Source organism: Anomaloglossus baeobatrachus, chromosome 3 (genome assembly GCF_048569485.1).
Source record: "Anomaloglossus baeobatrachus isolate aAnoBae1 chromosome 3, aAnoBae1.hap1, whole genome shotgun sequence".
Lineage (NCBI taxonomy): Eukaryota > Metazoa > Chordata > Amphibia > Anura > Aromobatidae > Anomaloglossus > Anomaloglossus baeobatrachus.
This window is the reverse complement of record NC_134355.1, coordinates 562,497,648-562,520,975: the sequence shown is the minus strand read 5'-3', so window position 1 is coordinate 562,520,975 and position 23,328 is coordinate 562,497,648. Positions and strand designations below refer to the sequence as shown.

General features: G+C 43.4%; 2 protein-coding genes across 4 annotated transcripts in view; one reads left to right on the top strand and one right to left on the bottom strand.

Annotated features, from left to right (window-relative positions):
• The window catches only part of GIGYF2 (GRB10 interacting GYF protein 2), a 308,508-nt gene that overhangs the window by 214,010 nt on the left and 71,170 nt on the right, over positions 1-23,328 (bottom strand). For all 3 annotated transcript variants that reach the window (XM_075340885.1, XM_075340887.1, XM_075340886.1), the window contains exons 6-7: positions 21,891-21,999; positions 19,936-19,976 (exon numbers count right to left, since the gene is read on the bottom strand). In XM_075340885.1, coding sequence (XP_075197000.1) covers positions 19,936-19,976; positions 21,891-21,999 — 150 coding nt within the window. The remainder of the gene's footprint in view (positions 1-19,935; positions 19,977-21,890; positions 22,000-23,328) is intronic.
• KCNJ13 (potassium inwardly rectifying channel subfamily J member 13) lies at positions 14,540-19,682 on the top strand. Its single transcript, XM_075340889.1, has 4 exons — positions 14,540-14,836; positions 15,990-16,128; positions 17,572-18,063; positions 18,182-19,682. Coding segments are annotated over exons 2-4 (1,125 nt in total). The 5' UTR covers positions 14,540-14,836; positions 15,990-16,127; the 3' UTR covers positions 18,814-19,682.

The following is a 23,328-nucleotide window of genomic DNA, read 5'->3' as shown; positions in this document are numbered from 1 at the left end:
GCTCATATACCCCCCATCCTGCTCATATACCCCCCATCCTGCTCATATACCCCCCATCCTGCTCATATACCCCCCATCCTGCTCATATACCCCCCATCCTGCTCATATACCCCCCATCCTGCTATATGTCCTGCATCCTGTGGCACACAAAAAAAAACGTTTATACTCACCTTTTTCAAGCCGGCCAGCAAAGACAGGAAGAGATTGCGGTGCTGCAGGGGAACGGTGAGTCAAGTGTACTGATCCACTGCACCCTGCGCTGATGATGATGCGAGGGGAGAAGTGAATACAGCCGCACATGATCACTCCAGGCTGTAGTTGCAAGGGGTGATCATGCAGCCGGCTGCTTAGTAAGTGCGCACCCCCAGCCCATCATCCCACCCACCTGTCAGCACCGTCTTCAGCGCTGAGAGATGGGCGTGCATATGCAATGAGCGGGCCCACGTGGTCACGGCAGGCACTGCTGCAGCCTGCTCGTGCCCCCGATGACCCGCTCCACCGCAGCACCCTCATTCCCCGCAGCCCTACAGTCAGACTATAAGAGACGCACCCCCCACTTTCTCCCAACATGTGGGGAGAAAAAAAGTGCGTCTTATAGTCCGAAAATTACGGTATATGTAGCAGTAAAAGGAAAACGACTATCATAGAAACAGGAGCTAACTAAAAAATGTCATTGTCAGATTTGATTTCAGGAGGTTAAAATAATTAAAAATGGCTGATTTCATACCTAAAGCTGACAACTTTTAAAAACATGTAAAACAGTGTTTATTGACCTTAACTTTCTTAGAGACGCACAGCTATGTAAGCGCACATGTAAATAATTGTTGTGGACTTGCCACACAGATTTTAGTGCAAAAAACAGACATGCATGATGATTTTTTTCGACAGTGAAAAATGGGCATGCATGCCGCAAAATTCATAAGGAGTCTATGATATGGCTAAGGACCAATACTTGTTAACAGGACAGATCAGAATAGACAAAGCATTTACTTGTGTGGACCTGCATGTCCCCGGACACGTCACCTGCTGCTTGGTTTCCAGTAACATCTAAAGACTCTGAAATTCTGATGACATTACAGATCGTAAAGATGCTCATTACTGCTGCTCGTGTGCATCAATCTGTCAATCCATTCAGTGCAATTTAGAGAAAACCTAATTTCACAATGCTTGTAAGTAAAACAAACACCAAACGAAAGAACTCATTCATCGTGGTCGAAAGCAAAAAAAATACAATGACGCCTAATCCGTGATGAAAGATGATTTGCCAAGAAACCAATTTTTATTTTTTTTTTTGTCAAAAGATTTCACCCAACTCAGGCGCTTCACTCACATGTCTGTTTTTGCTGTATTTGGGATTTCAAATTTTTCCAGGAAATCCCATGGACACATTATCCTATGTGAGTCTCTTTATATAATCAATAAAAAAAAAAAAAAAGTGATTGCTCACTTAGTCAATTGAAAGAGTGAGTTTTGGCTGCACATCAGCGAACAAGCTCATTAATGCTCCATTCACACAGGATACTTTTCGCACCCAGTTCACAAGATTCATAGGGGTCCCAGCTGACAGACCCCAAAAAAATGACACATTAATCAACTATCCCGTTGATAGGAGTAAAATATATATTTTAATGCAACAACCACTTCAAGGGACCTGTCACCAGATTTTGCGCCTATAAGCTGCGGCCACCACCAGTGAGCCCTTATATACAGCATTCCAGAATACTGTATACAAGATCCCAGGACGCTGTGTATAATGTAAAAATCATTTTTATAATACTCACCTAGCAGTGGTCCAGTACGCGTCGCTTCTCTCCGGTGTGGCGCCTCCTCTCTGCGTCCTCCTCCTAAGCAGCCGATTATTGATGAAGTGTCCTAAGCCATCCACTCTATCCAGCATGCTACAGCATGACCTGGGCTCTTATATACAATATTCTGTGCAGGCACTCTGATCTGCGCTGCTTAGGGCAGATCAAAGTACTTTAATGCGCAGGTGCGAGGAAAGGTTAAAGATAGTCTGCGCATGCGCACTACAATACTTTGATCTGCCCTCAGCAGGACAGATCAAAGTGTGCCTGTGCAGGACAAGTCAGCCATAATCAGCTGGGTAGAAGGAGGACGGCAATCGCCGCAGAGAGGCGGCGCTGGACCGGAGAGCCGCAACACCCATTGGATCGGACCGCCCGCTAGGTGAGTAGTATAAAAGTGATTTTTACGCTCTACAGAGCGGCCTGGGCTCTTATATACAGTATCCTGGAATGCTGAATATAACAGCTCAATGGTGGTGGCCACAGCTTATAGTCTGCAAATCTGGTGACAGGTTCCATTTAAAGTAGTTGTTGATGGGACAATTATTGGATGTCCCATCGATTCCTCTTATGCTTGAAATTAGTGCAGGTGAAACGTCGTTGAAGTTAACACCTCACATCAATGACAATAGAAGATCATTTTGATTTGATGTAATTACTCAAAGGAAACATACATAGTTACATAACTACTCAGGTTGAAAAAAGACCTAGGTCCATCTAGTTCAACCTTCCTCCACCAATTCTACATTTTGTCACTAAGTCATTTATAACCAACAATGTTGTGTGTAGTGAGGAAATCATCCAGCCCTTTTTTGAAAGCTGTTATAGTGTCTGCCATTACTACCTCTTGTGGTAGGGCATTCCACAGTCTGACTGCTCTAACTGTAAAGAGCTCTTTCCTATTTAGCTGTCGGAATCGCTTTTCTTCCACTCGCAGTGAGTGCCCCCTGGCTCTTAGTATTTTCTTTGGAAGGAATAAGTCATGTGCCAGTCCTTTATATTGACCACACATGTATTTATACATATAAATGAGATCTCCTCTGAGACGTCTTTTTTCTAAGCTAAACATATCTAACTTTCCCAACCTGTCATCATATGGGAGGCCTTCCATTCCTTGTAGTAGTCTAGCTAGCCGCCTTTGAACTGACTCTAACTTCTGAATGTCCTTTATAAAATGTGGAGCCCAAAACTGGATCCCATATTCCAGATGTGGCCTTACAAGTGATTTATAGAGAGGTAACAATACGTTGGGATCACGGGATCTACCGTATTTTTCGGACCATAAGACGCACTTTTTTTCCTCCAAATTTGGGAGGAAAGTGTGGGGTGCGTCTTATGGTCTGAAGCTGCGGGGTAGGGAGCTGTGGGGAGTCAGCGCTGTGGAGTGGGATCACAGGAGGCAGGGAGGGTCGCTGCTGCAGGAAGCCAGCAGCTGGAGAAACCACGTGTGCCCGCTGCTTAAAGTAAACGAATATTCATTAGCTGCTCCCCGCTCACCTCTCTCTGCAGTCAGCGGGGGTGAGGGGTAGCTAATGAATACTTGTTTAATGTAAACAGCGGTCACACGTGGGAGCTCCAGACGCCGGCTTCCTGCAGCGGCTGGGCATACCTCCACAGCACAGCCGCAGTCTCTGTGCTGAGGGCTCAAATTACTTTCACTTTGTTCCTGCCTCTGCTCTAGAAACGAAGTCTCTTGTAACAGCAGGACCTGCAATGATGTAATGAAGAGGGGTGGGCCAGAACAGCACAGTGCCCCGCCTCTTCATTACATCACTGCAGGTCCTTGAGGTATGGGAGACTTTGTTTGTAATGCCAGGATCAAACTGAAGCATGGTGATGAGCACATCAGTACAAGTAAGGCAATAAATAATATAGTATAAAGGCATTACTGTACACCTGGATGGGGTTGCATCATATATACATACATACATATATACATATATACACATATATATACATATATATATATATATACACACACATTATATATACATACATACACACACACACAATATAACTATATACACACACAGTATATGACTCATTATATATATATATATATATATATATATATACATATGTATATACATACATACACACATATACACACACACAGTATATGACTATATACACACACAGTATATGACTATGTACACACACAGTATATAACTCTATATGTACACACACACACACACACCAGATTGGAGGATCACACATATAATGATGGGGAGCATACATATTCCACGATTGGGGCCATATATACCTGGAAGGTACCTAGAATGGGGGATATGAGGACAGAATTTGGGGATATTATTACCTCAATAACACTGTCAGCAGTAAAATAAGTGTGTCATGACCACATTCTTTTACTTTAATTTTATTTTTTTTTCTATTTTTTCCTCCTCTAAAACAAGGGTGCGTCTTATAGTTCGAAAAAAACGGTAATTTCTCTTTTTATACACCCTAAAATCTTGTTTGTTTTAGCAGCTTCTGCTTGACATTGAGAAGCCATGCCGTGAAGATGGTGTTTATTCTGCAGGCAGGATGTTAGAGGAGGAGATAATCAAATTGCTATACAAGTCAAGAAAGCAGCCCAACAGTGACTGACAGTTTTCTGTATAACTGAGTGCAGATAGTGGTCACTGAATAGCACCGCCCACTGGACTCCTATGCATAAAGACAAATAAAAGTTATACTGGATCTTTTCCAATAAGCCTCTACATGACTCTCTTGTATACCATGCCGCTCACAGATGTGGCTGCATGTACAGCGTGACAGGTTCCCTTTAACCAATTTACAATGGGCAATAATCTAGCAAAAACCTGTTTGCTGACTATCCCTTTTAATTAAGGCTTGTAAACTAAATTTTACAGTAAAATGAGGTTAAGTCTTTCTCGTAAAAGGAAACTTACTGAAAATAAATAAGCTCTAGAAATGTTTCTTTTTCCAAAGTACTACCCAGTCTTACCACTCCTCAACATTGCGGCCAATATTCCACCATTCATTCTTACTTTTAGCCTACTTTCTGACCAAAGCTTCAAAGATCCGGTAAGAACAGGAGTAAAATCTCTGGATTGCACCCAGCACTCATTAGTGGGGTATTTTTGAGCAAGAGCCAAAAGTGCTGTTTATGGAAGAAAAAAAAAGAAAAAAAGAAAAGACTAGAAGTGTGTCGGTAGCTGTGTGAAGTGGTCGGCAGGAGGGGAGAACACAGGGTCAGGAACTCAGTCTGGACATTGTTTATGGCAGACCTACTCACCTGTTCATTGCTTGGCCTATAACAAGGCACACGAGAAAAATACTGAATAACCGAACCGGCTTTGCCTAGCTGGGAACAGTAGATTTCATTACTAAGCCCAGACAGGTAGGAGTTAAATACCATAACACAAAGCCCATGATCCATCTATTTTAGTTATTTGTGTCAAAAGGACAGAAGTAATCATTTTTTTTTATAGATCTTTGAAAAGACCAAAATTATTGGGACAGACAGTCATGAGATTAGTATGGATTACTGAATTAAACAACCGGGAAACGATTAAAGGGAATCAATCAGTAAGGTCAAAGCACCCCAAACCACATATATAGACATGCAGATCACGGAATTATAAATCCATTGACACCTTTATATCTTTTATCTGTTGCTGCATTCCTTAATTGGCATTTAATGCACATGTAAATGAGACGTTAAGTGCTCTGGGCGGGACTAAGCACTTAAGGAGCCACTGACTACAGAGCTGCTTTCTTTCTGTCTTTACAATTATTCATCATTTATTATCCGATTTTCTTACATGGCTCATGTCATACACACAGTGAGTTACCAAACAAGCTAAAAAGGCTGGTATACGCTGGGAAACAACCTAGATCGGCAGAGGATATTTACGTGCTTTGTATCAAACTAAGCTATAAAATACAATTGTGTGAATTAATGAATGCAGAAACAGATAGTATATATGGTATATAAGTTTTCTATTTGTTTGGTGTTTTTTTGTGGTTCACTCATTGGCAGATTCCCTTAAGGATCTTTTAAATCCATTTTGTAGCTGTTATTACAAAAATAATGCAATTTAATACCATGATGTAGAACTGCAACAAACCAGTGTGGCAAACCAAATTTACATTAACCGCAGTAGCAAAAAATAAATATGACGAGAAATAACATTTAAAGGGGTTTCAAAAGTAAGATATACCGTAGTTGCTTTCTACCAGAACCAGATCTTGTCCAAAACTGTTTGGTATTGCAGATCAGTCCCATTGAAGTAAAAAGACTGTGGATGGGGATATTTAATCTAGCCATTTTTCTTTCCAGTCATGCTGCTTTGCATTAATTCCTGAAATTCAGCTTAAGGGTTAATAAACAGCAGTTTTGAGTATGATGAGGGGTGCGGTGCTTAAAATGGTATACGGTAACTTTTGGGGATTTTCCAATTTATAGGTCCCCCAAAGTCACTTCAAAACTGAAAAGGTCCCTAAAAAAAAATAAGTTTTGTAAATTTTCTTGAAAAAAATAAAAAAAGACTGCTATGATATTAAAGCTTCTAACATCCTAAGAAAATAAAAGAACATGTTACCGATGGTGCTGATGTAAAGCAGACATGAGGGAAATGTTATTTATTAACTTTTTTATATGGTTTGACTATCTGGATTAAAGGAATAATCAAAGTATGAAAATACACATTTTTAGAAATATATCAAATTTCTGATCTAAAAATCGAAAAAAAAACCCACTGAATATGTTGAGACATTGCAGTTATTACCACAAAGTGACACGTCAGATTGGAAAAATTTGGCCTGGTCACTAAGGGGTTGAATCTTACACACAGTGCCAGAGATCTAAGTCTTTTTATTTGGTGCCAATTTTTATGGTCGTTACAAGCAGGCGTCTCGCCCCGGACTCTCTGGGGACGTGGCTTTAGGCAGCATTATAACCCTGTGACCACCGGTCCCTTGGAGAAGGCCATACAAATTAGCCCTAGATAAGAAGGCCATCATCTTTGGAACCATAGGCAGAATTAAAAGAAAAATGAATATTCTATTCAGGGAGTTAGCAGGAATAAAACAGGAGGAAAAACTGTCCACTTCAGGGGGGGGGGGTCCTCTTAAAAAATTACTGCCACGATGAAAGACAAAATCTGCAGAGAAGATCCTCAACACAGACCGACATGATAGTGATTTGAAAAGTTGCGATGCATGTCAATCATTCCATATGGAAAAAGTCTGTAGCATGCCGATACAATCTGTAAAATCTCATTCATTACAGATGACATTGTTTGCAACTTTATATAAATAATAAAAACTTTACTAAAAATTCAGCACTGCAGACAGGAAAACACACACACACATATATATATATATATATATATATATATATATATATATATAGTGTAAAGACCAAAAGTTTGGACACACCTTCTCAAAGAGTTTTCTTTATTTTCATGACTCTAAAAATTGTAGATTCACACCGAAGACATCAAAACTATGAATGAAAACATGTGGAATTAAATACTTAAAAAAGGGTGAAACAACTGAAAATATGCCTTATATTCTAGTGTAGCCACCTTTTGCTTTGATTACTGCTTGCACACTCTTGGCATTCTCTTGATGAGCTTCAAGAGGTTTTCACTGGAAATGGTTTTCCAACAGTCTTGAAGGAGTTCCCAGAGATGCTTCGCACTTGTTGGTCTTTTGCCTTCACTCTCTGCGGTCCAGCTGACCCCAAACCATCTCATTTGGGTTCAGGTCTGGTGACTGGAGACCAGGTCATCTGGTGTAGCACCCCATCACTCTCCTTAGGCAAATAGCCCTTACACAGCCTGGAGGTGTGTTTGGGGTCATTGTCCTGTTAAAAAATAAATGATGGTCCAACTAAACGCAAACCGGATGGAATAGCATGCCGCTGCAAGATGCTGTGGTAGCCATGCTGGTTCTGTATGCCTTCAATTTTGAATTAATCCCCAACAGTGTCACCAGCAAAGCACCCCCACACCATCACACCTCCTCCTCCATGCTTCACTGTGGGAACCAGCCATGTAGAGTCCATCCGTTCACCTTTTCTACAAAGACACGGTGGTTGGATCTAAAGATCTCAAATTTGGACTCATCAGACCGAAGCACAGATTTCCACTGGTCTAATGTCATTCCTTGTGTTCTTTATCCCAAACAAGTCTCTTCTGCTTGTTGCCTGTCCTTAGCAGAGGTTTCCTAGCAGCTATTTTACCATGAAGGCCTGCTGCACAAAGTCTCCTCTTAATAGTTGTTCTAGAGATGAGAAGGTGTGTCCAAACTTTTGGTTTCTACTGAATATATTATACATACAATTATTAATATATATATATATATATATATATACATATATATATTATATATAAATGTTGTTAATGCTTAAGGTGCCAGAGAAAAACAATGTATGTAGCACAAACAAAAAAAAAACACTCACTATTAAAAATGTCTGTGTGACGGATGACAGCAACAGAGCACAAAATATAGCAGGTTCCTTTTCACTTTTCTCACCTGCCTACCCCATGAACACACATGCTTGGTTTGGTCAAGTGTGAAAGTCTTCTCCATGGACTGCTCTGACACCTCCCCGTCTCCCCTGACTTAATCTGTTGCGGGGTCTGGAGGCCCCATATAAATTAGAATGGTTGGCTGACTTTACAGGGATTATCCCAAGAGGTTCCAGGCACACACTCTCCGCTGCCTTCTGACTACCTGACTGCTGGGGGCAAAGACTCCTGACTTTATTGACAATTTAGGACAGCACCATCATCATGCTGCTGGCCTATGTATGCTCTGAGGCTGCTAATAAGTATTTTGATTAACTTATCCCTATTTTCCATTCTCTTTTTAGCTTTTAACATGAGAATAACCCGTTTACGGTGTATAAAGGATGACACGTCTTTGAATAGGTTTACGGAGCAACACAGCAAAGTGAAATATCAATAATAAAAAGCTACTCCGACACCTCGACAGTCAAAAGATTTATTTGACCGACCACCATCTCTCCCGACTACCTCATACACATGAACACTCTACCAGATCGATAGGTTTCCAATTGGGAAAGCCTGGAAAGAGACTGCCAGACCACCAAGACAGCAGCCTAACGAAAGGGTCATTACATCCTCTGTTAGAGGACACACATGAGGCCCCCATACCCATTTGATGGTTAGCCTTTTAAGTCACCTTTAACAAATTTGGGGTATACCTAAAATCACCAGTACCAGAAGAGGATAGGATCAATAAAGTTGTTATCTTTAATCCCTTAGTGACGAAGCTAATTTTCACCTTAATGACCAGACCAAATTTTGCAATTCTGACCAGTGTCACTTCATGAGGTTATAACTCTGGAACGCTTCAACGGATCCCGGTGATTCTGAGATTGTTTTTTCGTCACATATTGGACTTCATGTTAGTACCAAATTTAGGACAATATTTTTTGCATTTATTTATAAAAAAAATTGAATATTGGCAAAAATTTTGAAAATTTAGCAATTTTCAACTTTTGAATTTTTATACCGTTAAACCAGAGATTTCTGTGACACAAAATAGTTAATAAATAACATTTCCCACATGTCTACTTTACATCAGCACAATTTTGGAAACAAATTTTTTTTTTGTTAGGAAGTTAGAGGGGTTCAAAGTTTAGCAGCGATTTCTCATTTTTACATCAAAATTTACAAAACCATTTTTTTAGGGACCACATCACATTTGACGTGACTTCAATAGGCCTAGATGACAGAAAATACCGAAAAGTGACACCATTCTAAAAACTGCACCCCCCAAAGTACTCAAAACCACATTCAAGAAGTTTATTAACCCTTCAGGTGCTTCACATGAACAAAAGCAATGTGGAATGAAAAAAAGCAAAAATTAAATTTTACCTAAAAATGTTGCTCTAACCCAAATTTATTCACTTTTAGAAGAAATAACACAACAAAATGGACCCCAAAACTTGTTCCCCACTTTCTTATGAGCGCGCTGATACCCCACATGTGGTCAGAAACCTCTGTTTGGACAAATGGGAGGGCTTGGAACGAAAGGAGCAATATTTTAATTTTGGAAAGGAAATTTGGCTGAAAAAGATTGCGGGCACCATGTCACATTTGGAGGACCCCTAAGGTACCTAAACAGCAGAAACCCCGCACAAGTGACCCCATTTTGGAAACTAGGCCCCTCAAGGAATTTATCTAGATGTTTGGTGAGTACCCTGAACCCCCAGGTGCTTCACAGAATTTTATAACGTTGAGCCATGAAAAAAAAAAAAAAAAAAAATTTTACCACAAAATTGTTATTTCAACCAGGTAGCTTTTTTTTTTACAAGAGTAAAAGGAAAAAATTCAGCATAACATTTATTGTGCAATTTCTCCTGAGTTTGGCGATACCTTATATGTGGTGGAAATCAACTGTTTGGGCGCATGGCAGGGCTCGGAAGGGAAGGAGCCCCATTTGACTGCAAAATTGGCTGAAATCAATAGCGGACGCCAGGTTGCATTTGGAGAGCCCCTGAGGTGCCTAAACAGTGGCTGTCCCCCACAAGTGACTCCATTCTGGAAACAAGACACCTCAAGGCTTTTATCTAGGTCTATAGTGAACAGTTTGAATCCACGAGTACTTCACAGAATTTGATAAGCTTAGGTTGCCATATTGAAAATTTTCATTTTTTTCACAAAAATGTTGCTTCAGCATCAAATTTCTTACTTTTTCAAGAGACAACAACAAACCGTGGACCCAACAGGTTGTTATCCAATGTCTTATGAGCACAGGGTTACCCCACATGTGGCCAAAAACCTCTGTTTGGATAAATGGGAGGGCTTGGAATGGAAGGAGCACCATTTGAATTCTGGAAAAGTTGAAATACATTGCGGGCACCATGTCACATTTGCAGGGCCCCTTGGGTACCTATACAGCAGAAACCCCCCACAAGTGACCCCATTTTGGAAACTGGATTTTATTCAGGAGTATAGTAAGCATTTTGAATCCACAGGTACTTCACAAAAATGTTGCTGTAGCAACAAATGTCTCACTTTTAGGCTATGTGGCCATGATCCAGCGACACGGCGTCTAGTACACAGTGTCAGCCTCCTGCAGAGATGTGAGTGTTGTCCACGGGAGAACGCAGCTGCCCATGCCCACGATTTGGGTTCAGGCCGCTGTGGAGCTCTATGCTACCTGCAGAGAACACTCTTGTCTCCGCAGCATAAATTGACATGCTGAGGCTCGGGAAGCTGAACCACAGGTCAGTGTATGCTGCGGAGAAAAGAAGCACATTGGGCAAGCACATTGGGCATGGGATTTCTAAAAATCCTTCCACTGTGCTTCTACTGCACAATGCAGCGTTATGGACACAGGGAAAACACTCTGCGCCCAAAACGCTGCAAATCCCGATTGTGGGCGCACAGCCTAAAATGCTACAATGGATGAATGGATAGATGTCAAACATATATAACGTCCCACGCCCTGCATATTCTAAGCTGGCGCCCTTTAGTGCCTTTCATGTGGCACTAAAGGGTGCCTAGCCTTGTATTTAGCCCCCCAAAAAATTAATAATTAAAATAAACGACGTGGGGTCCCCCCTATTTTTGATAGCCAGCTAGGGTAAAGCAGACAGCTGTAGCCTGCAAACCACAGCTGACAGCTTCACCTTGTCTGGTGATCAATTTGGAGGGCTCCCCAGGTGTTTTTTAAAAAAAAAAAAAAACCCGTGGGGTCCCCCCCCCAAATTAGATCACCAGCCAAGGTGAAGCGGACAGCTGGGGTCTGGTATTCTCAGGGTGGGAAGAGCCATGGTTATTGGACTCTTCCCAGCCTAAAAATAGCAGGCCGCAGCCGCCCCAGAAGTGGCGCATCCATTAGATGCGCCAATCCTGGCGCTTCGCCCCAGCTCATCCCGCGCCCTGGTGCGGTGGCAGACGGAGTAATATATGGGGTTGATACCAGCTGTAATGTCACCTGGCATCAAGCCCTGGGGTTAGTGCTGTCACGGCATCTGAACAGATACCCGACATCACTAACCCAGTTAGTAATAGAAAAAAATAGACAAAAAAAAATTTATTTGAAAAAACACTCCCCGAAACATTCCTCTTTCACCAATTTATTGAAAATAAAGAAATTCCGGTCGCTGTAATCTATTTTGGAGGTCCCACGCTGACTCTGGACCTTCTAGAATATGGGGGGCACGTTCAGGGAACGTATCCCCCATTTTCTGGAAGAGCAAGCTCTCCATGAGCAGTGTGGGTGCAGTAATCTGAGAATACTGCACTCACACTGCCCCGGTCCAACTTAGGGCAGAGTGACCTGCAGTAACCTCATTCCAGAATATGAGGGGCACGCTCACAGAACGTACCCCCCATTTTCTGGAACAGCAGTCTCTCCATGTGAAGAGTGTGGCTGCAGAATACTGCACTCACTCTCCCCCGGTCCACAGTGGAGCAGCCTGTGCAGCAGCGACGTCAGCGTCCCTGCTTGCAGGGATCCAGCTGACAGCCGCTGTCTGCGCATGCGCCGCAAGCATTCAATAAGGAGGCGGCGTGATCGCGGGACGGATCACCTGCCAGGTAACGTAAGACCGGGGGCGGACGCGGGGGGACGGCGGGAGACCTAGCGGGACCTGGGGACAACTTTCTGCCGCATGTGACGTGTCCCATGCGGCAGAAAGAGCAGGATGAATGCGGCCGCGCGCTACTGTGCGCTGCGCGCCGCCATGTTCCACGCTCCGGAGGGGGGAGGCAGCTCTGGAGAACCGGAGGGGGCTCCGGTGACCAGAGGGCTCCGGTGGACCGGAGGAGAGGTCAGGGGGAGGACATTTCCCTCCGATCTGAAATGTTTGATCATTTCAGATCGGAGGGAAATTAATGCAGAGCCGGCGCCAGTTTTCTGTGCGCTTCGGCGCCATTTTGACTGCTCCGGAGGGGGGGTGGGGGGGTGACTCTCCAGTACCGGGGGCTTTGGAGGCACTAGGGGTTTAGATTTCTTTCTCATCTGACATGTTTGATCATGTCAGATGAAAAAGAAATCAGTTTTACAGGCCATTTCTTTTTTTTTTATGTGACCGTCGGTATACGGTGTATACCGGCGATCACATTATCGGGGTCCAAAAAAAACACCCCGATTCATAATCTGGGGGGTCTCAGCTACCCCCGGTAGCTGAAACCCCCGAGATTTTCGGTCGCTGGGGGGCGCTACAGGGTTTTTTCGGTCCGCCGCTTTAAAGCGGCGGAACAGAATAAGTACCCTGTTTTGCCGCCGCTTTAAGTCGTACGGCCGTCGTTATGAGGTTAAGAGAAATCAAGGTCAACCCTGAAAATAATATGTAGAAGTTAATGTTAATTAATGCAGAAAAAAAAGTCATCACTATTTCTAAGAACGGAAAAGGGATAAATAATGCTTTTGTTACGCCAATTATACTTTTCTGCCTCGTAAAATCATGAGTTTTGCACTAACCACCATGTAAACACAAAAATACTGTTACAGAAATAAGCGGCATCCTTCCTTCGCAGCCTCGACCATTGCACAGTGATAAGTTTTTGGGATAGGGGGTGGGGATCTGAAGACTTGGCAGGAGGAGATATCATGTGGTACTGTGAATTATACACTCAACAGGGAGGGACTTTGAAATCTGCAGACAGATACTTTTCCATTGAATAAAGAACAAAAAGAGAAAAAAAAAAAAGACAAGATGAGGAGCGAGAACTAGCACTATGAAAAAGAAAAAAAAAAGTAATACTCCAAGGGTTAAAGAGCTGACAAATTCTGCATCCAGGGACAAAGTTTGAGATACTTGCGTAGCTTCTCCTTCCACTGTTTGGTATGGGCATGCACTGACGTGCCACTAGCAGCAGGAGGTCCAAACTTTGGGCAGGACGATAGAACAGAAGCCCTGAGGGGAGTGGGATTTGGGTCATTACTTTAATATTCAGCACCGCAGGCCTGAAGACGGCTTTGCTCCTCCAGGAACAATAGGGCTCTGTTTGTTTCAATCGGCTTATCCAGACAGAGGCGAGCAAAGTCCAGTGGAAAACAAGCACCCACTCCCTGTGAAATGCACAGAAGACTTGCTAGCCCCCTTTCCTGACCGCCCCCCGGTTCTTATGGGCTATACCGCTAATGTACACATTGTTCACTAAGAAAAAAAACAAAAAAAAGTAGGGGGGAAAAAAAGGAGTCAGCAAAACAAATGAATGTTTTGGCTTTCAACCATGAACTCTATGGAGTAATGAATGAGTCACGACCCCCTCTTTCCCATCATTGTATAATACTATAGATCACATGCATCTCACTGAGCTTTCATAATCTTGTCATAAACTAGGTTAAAAGAAAAAAAAAGTCATCTATATAACCTTGTGAAAGCTATTTCCACTGTACGGATCTGAAATTCATTCACTAAGCATCTCTATACAATGCTGCCAAGAAGAACACCCTGCCCCTAATTACTTGTGCAAACACCCTGCCCCTAATTACTTGTGTAAAACTGAAAAAAACCCACTTTGTTTCAAGTTATCTGCAATCATTGCTCCATTAACACATTTACCAAGTAGGCAGTAATGAGACCGTTAATGGAAACTAAAGAGCACCTACTGTGCATAACTAATCACCGAGGGCAGAGCTGCGGCACACCACTCCCATCATGGCATAACCCTAACCCTAACAACATAACCACCAATCAAATGTCATTGCAAAAGCGTCCAGCCTCCTGATTTATAACTGCAGGAATGTGGGTTATGACTCCAGACCCAGCACGAGCTCCCCCCATAGACTGAGAAGGAGAGCGTCACTGGACTGGAAAACTAAGTCACGGAGACCAGCAACCACTGCCAAGGTGTCAGCCAAGACACAGGTGCACACACAAGGAGCTTCCGAGACTCCCCGACTACACCGAAAACTGGAACTTCATCAGAAACCCCAAGAATTTATATTAAACAGGATTTGCATGATAACCTGGATAAGGTAACTGACCTGAGCAGGAACTCTTACCCAACGCATTTTTCGAAAGGAAACTCTTCTGGATATCCTCCTCCCCGGCACACTCATCTCTTCAGGTAAGTGCTCTGACATCACATGCCGCGTCTCCATGTGCTCAGAATCGCTATAGACAAGCGATACATACACTACTGTTTCCTCTAATTCCTATCATATGAGAAGCTGTCTGACCGGGCTTGGTGGCAGAAGTTATCCCACGGAGGGCCCAAAGCAGGCGCCACTAACAGTGGTGCCAGTGTGTGTGATCAGCGCCCCTGTGCCCCTCGCCCATCCAGCATGGACCGCCGACACATGCTGACCATGTGATGTTTCCTCCAGTGAATTGAGCTTGTGTACTGGCCCGGTGATTGAGGCTGGATACTCCGGGTAACATATCTGGCCATATTCAGATTAACCCCTGGGTATTTGTATTCCTAAATCATCAAACTACTGAATGAAATAATAATGCTCTAGCCATACAGCACAGCTTACAGACTTGGAGCCGTATTAACTCAGTACAGACTACTAGCAATTAAAGAGGCAAAAAAAGAAAAAAAAAAAGCTTTCTAGCAAAAAAAAAAAAAAAAAAAGAAAAATACAATGGATGTGTACATTATACACTAAGATGTCAGCATCCGCGCAGGAGCTGAAGTTTCTGGTTTGCTCGCATTCATGAATGTTACAAGCCGCTCTCTCCTTGCACAGCGTGACACAGCATCAGATCTGTTCAAACAAACGTCACACTGTGACAAGAATGCCGTTGCCACAGGCAAAAAGAGGAGGACTGGGCTTCAAGCACCGAGCGAATGGCAAAGACGGGAACGTTAGTGTCAGGTCTAGGTGAATCCTACCTGCCATCCAATGCATCCCAGAGTGAACAAAGCCGGGATATTTTCCCGCAGCGGGACATGTCACATGAACATCATGATGTGTGCGTCTAAAAGCAGCTTACCCCCGAGCGTGAAATCATAACACAAACACTCTTTCCCCCCTCCCTGCTCAGTCTGGCAACAGCTCAGAACACCGGGGTTATACAGGCACAGGCCCCTGCTTGCCTTCAGGGAATAGAGCCAGAGTCAGCTCAGGTGCCCTGAGATGGAGGGGGTGGGAGGTGGCGACAAAAAAGGGGAACAGCGTGATAAGCGAGAGTTAACACTGCACGCCATACGCTAGGCCTCAGAAGTAACAACTTGTTGAGATCTCCATGTCTATGACACTGTTCGTATTACTCAGGTCGGTCAGAGGACACCACAGGTAGCGGGTGCCATCGCTCTCCAGCTGCAGGATACTCATCACCTTCCTCCACTCTGGATGCGGTCGTCGCAGTGAGCAGGGAGACACGCGGTGCATCAGGTTTCTGACCTACTGAAAAGTGAGTATGCCACAGTCTCAGCCTGATCAGCAGAGGACTGTGATGTGTGCAGTGGGCTGTGCAGATACTGACGTATGCTGTAAAGGCAGGGGGCAGCGCTGTTCTGCTGTAACAGACCTAGCAAAACTCATTCTTTCCCTTTATTTAGAGCTTCAGCAGAAGTAGATATATAGTTAAAAGAATAGCTGAATTAAAATCATGTCATCAGCTGTGCATGGTTTTCCTGAATATACCCAATCTTTGACAACTCCTCGAAAGATATTCTCTAGCTGGATAATATACGGTGACCCCTGTGACCACATAACCAAGCTGGCCTTATCCTCCAATTCACTTATTATTATTATTTTTTATTTATGTATAGAGCACCATTGATTCCATGGGCACTTATAAGAAGAAATATTATGAATAGTCGCTGTATAACAATATGTGCACCGCTGTTCTGTGTAGCGGGGTATGAGGCATCTAGCAAACATTCTGTTATGTGACCGCTCTGGAAACGCTCCCAGTGCACACGCCGCACAGGGCTGTAGGCCCCCATAGATTCAGACACGTGCTCCTCGCGACCAAACAGCGCTGGTTTTCTTCACCTGCGGTGCGGCCGCAATTCCACTGATATCTGAAGTTGCATTCCCGGGTCCACGTGACTTCCAGCTCAAGTGTTCGAAGGCAGGGGTGACCGACGCTGGACACTGATTGTTGTCACACGAGCCCTGCGACCAATCTCATGTGGGTCCCGGGACTGAGTTCAGACATCACTGAAACTGCGCCCGCACCGGAGAGGAGTATAGGCTTCTTTATTTTTATGGGGGCGAACAAGAGGAATGAATAGGGGTTATCCAAGTAGTGGACAACCCCTTTAATGCATCCAACCTGCAGACAGTAAATATAAGTGAAAACCTTTTGCCTTAGTATGCCATCTGCAGGTCTATTAGTTTATTACCTATGTAGTTGTCACACCAAACACATTTAAAGAATACACTTATGTAAAAGCGGTTATCCAAAATCTAGAATTTTTTTAAAACAAAACTAGCAATATATAAAAGGCAGAAAATTCACCCATCATCTCCAAAAGCGATGTCATATAGAAAGACACTCTTCGGGTCCATCTAGTCTTTGTTACATGCATCCAAAATTACAACCGCTGCAGTCAATCATTGAGCAGTCATGTGACATACCTCTAGCATTCTGGCTCCCCTCACTGAGCGCTGATGCCAGTAGTACGGCATATGATTTGCAGTGATTTATAACAATTTCCTAATTTTGGATAACGCCTATGATAGGTGCTCAGTCCAGCTAGAACCCATCCCTGTGATGGAGGACAAGCTGACTTCGATTACTTGCAATACTACTGGGAAATATTTAACACTGATTAACGTCACCTAACAATGTATGTAATGCTCATGAGCACTCATTGATGTGGCATTGTTTGCTTGTTTTTTCTAGTGGTGCTGCAGGTCAGGACAGATCGAGAGGAGGATTCTCACAGCAGGTCCCCAAGATGTACCCTGCTCAACTCTTGTTCTCATCGACTTGTAGCTAAAGATGGACACAGCACCATAAAATCCACTGGGATCCAGGGGCAGGGACTAGCATACCTGCGTGACATTTGGGGGTTGCTGCTTGACATGCGCTGGCGTTGGATGATGTTGGCTTTTTCGGCTTCTTTTCTGGCACATTGGCTCCTTTTTGCTGTTTTTTGGTATCTTCTGGCTGAAATGAATGGGGATCTGGCCCTGGACCATGATGCCCCACCAGAGAACCACACCATCTGTGTGAAATATATCACTAGCTTTACTGCGGCCTTTTCATTCTCTCTGGAGACGCAGCTCACCATTGGATACGGCACTATGTTTCCAAGTGGAGATTGCCCAAGTGCCATCGCTCTTCTTGCTGTGCAAATGCTGCTTGGACTCATGTTGGAGGCCTTCATTACAGGTCAGATATTCCCACATTACAGTGACAAATGCAGTGTGTTTTGTAAGAGGCTGTAGAGGAGATCACACCTATATTATTTATGCGTGTTTTCACTGATTAAAGATTTTGTATTCAACAGGAGTTTTTGTGGCAAAAATTGCAAGACCAAAGAATCGCACTCCGTCAATCCTCTTCTCAAAGCTGGCAGTTGTGGGTAGTCCAGAAGGAAAGCCATGTCTGATGTTCCAAGTGGCCAACACCCGCCCAAGTCCATTAACCATGGTCAGAGTCAGTGGGATTCTCTACCAAGAAAGAGGCGATGGTCAAATTCAGCAGAGCAACGTGGACTTTTCACTGGACAATCAAAACGGCAGTGTGGAGTGCCCGTTCTTCTCGTTCCCGCTCACGTACACTCATAGTCTCTCTCCTGGGAGCCCGCTGGCAGCTTTATCGCAACGTGAGACTGTATCTTTGTCAGGTCATTTGGAGCTTGTTGTATGTCTATCTGCTACTCAGGAAGGCTCGGGAGAAATTTGCCAGAGCCGTACTTCTTATGTACCAAGTGAGATACTTCAAGGACACCGTTTTGCACCATGTCTAGCACGTCGGCCAGAAGGAGGCTACCGCATATGTATGGAAACATTTGGCCATCCACTCCCCGAGTTGCCACAAGCCTCACACAGACAGGCCTTCAGAACTGAGCTAGAAGTCTGTGCCAACGGGCAAAGAGGGGACACCTTTCAAATCTGCGAGACAGGACTTGGAGAGTAAAATACTTCAAAGCAAATTGACTTTCCTTAGTCCCTTCAGCCATCCTCATTCCGATACCTACGCCGACGCTTCTCCAAAGGAAATTCACACAGGAAATGAGGGCACCATCATCAAGGCTCCAAAAGACTGTTCTGTTATACTTTACTAGAGAACACCAAGCTAAGTGGCCCGATGTTACAGCAGGGGTCTGTGGGACTCTGCCCACCTGATAATGTATAACTATAATAACGAATTGCTCAGAGGAGTGACAGCACTCCAAGAAAAGGCAGAGTAGTCTAAAGAGACGGCTGTGGGCTGACAGTGGACTAGAACTTGTAAACGTACAGCAAGCAAGCCAACTCAGACACTAAGGTGCAAATGATACAATGGACACGTCTGGGAAAAGCAACTCTGATTGTTCATATAACTGGAAGGGTTTGTCCGTTTTATCAGATCGTCCTTTCAATGTGGAGTGCACTGGTCTTAGTAATACAGGAGTCCACACATACCGCAAAGTGCAAGAGGTACGCAGTAGATGAACACAGGTACACTTATATAGTGGAAACACATGCACGCTTCCTTGTCACCCCGTAGTAAAGTATCACACATTTGTATATTATAAAGATGGCATATAATGCACTCATGCAGGTGAGGAATATGCAGGAGAACACGCATACTCGCTTGGCCTTTTCTAAAAATCAGACTCGGCACTTTTAGGAATCACTGTACTAACCCTTAAGAATTCTTAGCTGGGTGATTATGGTGGTGGAGGAAGGCAAAGACCAAGAGGGGCTCTTTTCTGGAGTAGGAAGGGCGAAAGGGACTGAACAGAGGCCGGCCATGCAACTCCCATTCACTATATCTCTGCCAATAAACATGAATAAACTGTGTGCTTCCAGTGAGTTCCCTGCTGCTGGTCAATGTGTGAATGCAGAAAGTGACCCAAGAGGACTAAACTCACAACAAGTAATTAGGGGGATTAATGTAATTAATTTACATTACAAATCATTACAGGAAAACAATGGGGGAAAGTGGATAAAAAACAGTTGCCTATTGCAACCAGATTACATGTCCAAACCGAAAATATTGTTTGCTACAGCAGATCATGACAATATGACAATTTATGTAGGAGGAAAGTATTACCTGCTTCTTTTCGTGTTGGTTTTTCAAAACGACGATCTCCTCTGATAGGGAATAAAGAGACAAGATTCAGAAATACAAAAACAGGTGAAAGCCTCTCTGCAAGGTAGGCAAGGGCGCAGTGGTGCTTTCCATTAGGTCATCCTCACATTAACCTTCGTCAGGCTGCATAATTTAGCCAAAATTTCTCGACCCCTTATCTCGGAAGGGGGTGGAGATATTTTATTGAAATTTGGCCAATATATTCTGGACCAAAACTGCTGAGATGTCACGAAATTTCAGCCCTCTACGGCTTTTCGAAAATAAACAAATTATTGCAATTTTAAAACTGAATAGTTACAATTGTACCTATTCAGCCGGACGAAGGTTAATGGGGTTGTCCTGTACTTGGTCAACCCCTTCGTATCTTCCATGTTTGAACTTTTTAAATTAAAAAAAGCTTGTACTCCCCTCCCGTGCCGGCCCGAGCCAGCGGTGTCAGCACTCACTCTCCTGGGGCTCACGTGTGGTAGTTACGACACACAAGCCGGGGTAAAATCACTCCCCACCATTAGACACATCAAACATCAAGATGAGGTCAGAGAGCAACTGCGGCTCTCAGGATTATTCATCTGAAGGTGGGGAGAGTGAAATCGGCGGTGATTGGGCTCAAGTGATGTAACGAACAACCTCACGTGGGCCCTGGGAGAGAGTGCCCACACTGCTGGAACGGCACCGGCACGGGAGGAGAGTATGAGATTTTTTATTTTAATGGGTGACAAACATGGAAGAAAAGAAAGGAGTTGTAAAATAGTGGACAATCCCTTTAAGTGTGTATTTATACAAGAAACTTCAGCTCACCCTTTCAAGTGTGTTCATGTTTTCCTCTGCCGCTCGGGCTGCAGGTGCAGCTGCCTGTGGTTCACGAATTGAAAATGGTTCTGCCCAGCGCAAGGAGGAGAGATACACTGTCAGTAAATTTCCAGGTAATTTATTTTCGCTTGGTTCCAGTTAAAAAATGGTCATATAGACATATCAGCTCATCAAGTCACAACCCCCAGTGGAAAAATGACACAAAAATGTGTATCTGGAAATTTACTGACTGTGTATCTCTCCTCCTTGCGCTGGGCAGAACCTTTTTCAATTTAAGGGTGTATTAATACATCCAGGTGACATGTCCGAATTTTTTTTATAATATATCTATATCTATATTTATATATCAGCCCTCAGACTCAGTTAGATCCATCCACACACCCATGAAAATCAGAGATCCGAGGACGAGATCCCTGAACTATTCTGATCTGATGTTGAGGATCAAAATAGAACATACTAAGTGGATCTCTTGGCACTGTCAAAAAAAAAAAAAAAAAAATCGGGCATAACCCAGACATTCACACGGATGTATGCAAGCACCCAATGCCACATACAGAAGAAAACACACTTTCCCAGTCTTTCCCAATAGCTTCCCCTCATTTACGGCAGGCAGTAATAGTATGGGTCTGGATGGAGCAGAGTTAAATTAACAGTGAAGGTGCATATTAGTGTACCTTCCAATTATTCCCCTGCCTGGGTCTGTTTTATGAGATATCTTTATTGCACCCTTATAATAGCAATGCCGGAGCAACTTTTTTTTTTCTCAGTACTCTATGTTATAGTGTTTTTTTTATTTTTGCTGGAAATGTATAAAAAAAAAAAAAAAATAAAAAAAAAATTGACAGCTAGTGTTTACCATGCCCCATGGCAGAGTGTCCATCAAAACACAAGCGGTTAAGTCAATGCCGACAGAATCCTACTGACATACATAGGGAATATCATCACACATTGATGCATGCATTTCCAGTAAGATTAAATGAGTAATCGCACAATGCAGAGTTGTAATAAAAGAGGCTTTCAAATCACTGAAAAAGTCATGAGAACTGATAAATACTTTAGAATATTAAGTCAACCCTACTTTGTGTCATCCTTTCAACTACTCTTACCTTTCTTCCCAGCTTTGAGACCTATGCATTTCACGGGCTCCTCGACCAAAGCCACTCTCTACTTCATCAAAACTTCTTTGGTAAAATCCACCCTCGCCTCTTCCTCTGCCTTTAAAGCAAAATTAAAACAGATTTAATTTTAAGGGTTACATTTAGAAGCAAGATGTTCTGCATCAGCAAGAGGACTGCCTCACATCTTATTTCAGTAGCGGTATTTTGCCGCAAAACTGGATCTGTCACAAATGCGTTTCAGTTCCATTCATTTCCAATGAAATTGCGGCAAGATGTGGTCACATATGGTTGTGTATGACGCACGCAACCACATGTGACCGCATCTTGCCGGGATTCCATTGGAAATGAATGGAACTGAAACGCATTTGTGACAGATCCAGTTTTGCGGCAAAATACCGCCAATGTGAGGTGAGCCTAAGCCAGCTCCCTTCTCGGTCATTACCGACACACAGACAGAAAGGGGGCAGCTTAGATCTGGGGAAAAACAACAATAAAAAAAACAATGAGCTTCTTCCCCAACACACAACACATGAAACTCTGGTGTCAAACATGTCAGAAGTGACGCTGCCGGCTCCGGAGACCCCTGATGACATCTGGAGTCCTGGCCATTTTGTACATTAATGAGATCAACATTTTTACTTTTCAAAATAGGTTTTATGAAAATTAAAATTTGGTACCAAAGCTCAGAACTCAGAAAATGTTGCTACTTGTAAATCAGAATAAAACAGCTTGAAACACAGTGAATAAGATCATATTCTTCTTAAAGGGGCTGTCTCAAGTTCTTAACTGGATAAAATTGCAAACAACTTGTAAACACAGCAACTTTGTAATTTACCTCCAATGTAATATTTGTTCTCAAGAATAGAGGGATTTTTACTTTTAAAAAGTGTATGGCTTATTATCTAGGTTACCTGCCACCTCTGGAGTCTAAAGCTATGTGCCCACGGGAGCCTGTTTGTACGGATTGTGCCGCGGAAAACCTGCGGATTTTTCTGGATTTTCCAGATAAATCCGCAGGTTTTAGCATGTACAGTCACATCCCATGTTATCCTATGGGACATGGGGAGTGCTGTATCAATGCTGCGGAAAGTGCGGCTGCCGACCACGCTGCGGATGTAGGCATCCGCATGAATAATTGCATGTCAATTATTCATGCGGAATTACCTGCGGATGTCCCGGCCCTCCGCTATGGAGATAAGAGGCCGGGACGTCTGCAGGTAAGCCGCATGAATGTCCACATATTTCCCGCAGCTATTCCGCTGTAATCTAGCAGCTAAAAATAGCTGCGGACGCCGGCGGGCAGCTGCGGGAAACATACGCTCATACCTGCAGATACATCCGCAGGTATGAGAGCCCGTGGGCACATAGCCTTAGGCCATGTGCCCACGGGAGAAAATAACTGCGGAATTTGCTGCAGAAAACCCAC

What these genes read in the sequence shown, in the direction of transcription:
- KCNJ13 (XM_075340889.1), top strand. An exon ending in GTTGGAGGCCTTCATTACAG is followed by an intron (nt 18,064 to 18,181) that starts GTCAGATATTCC and finishes TGTATTCAACAG; the next exon opens with GAGTTTTTGTGGCAAAAATT.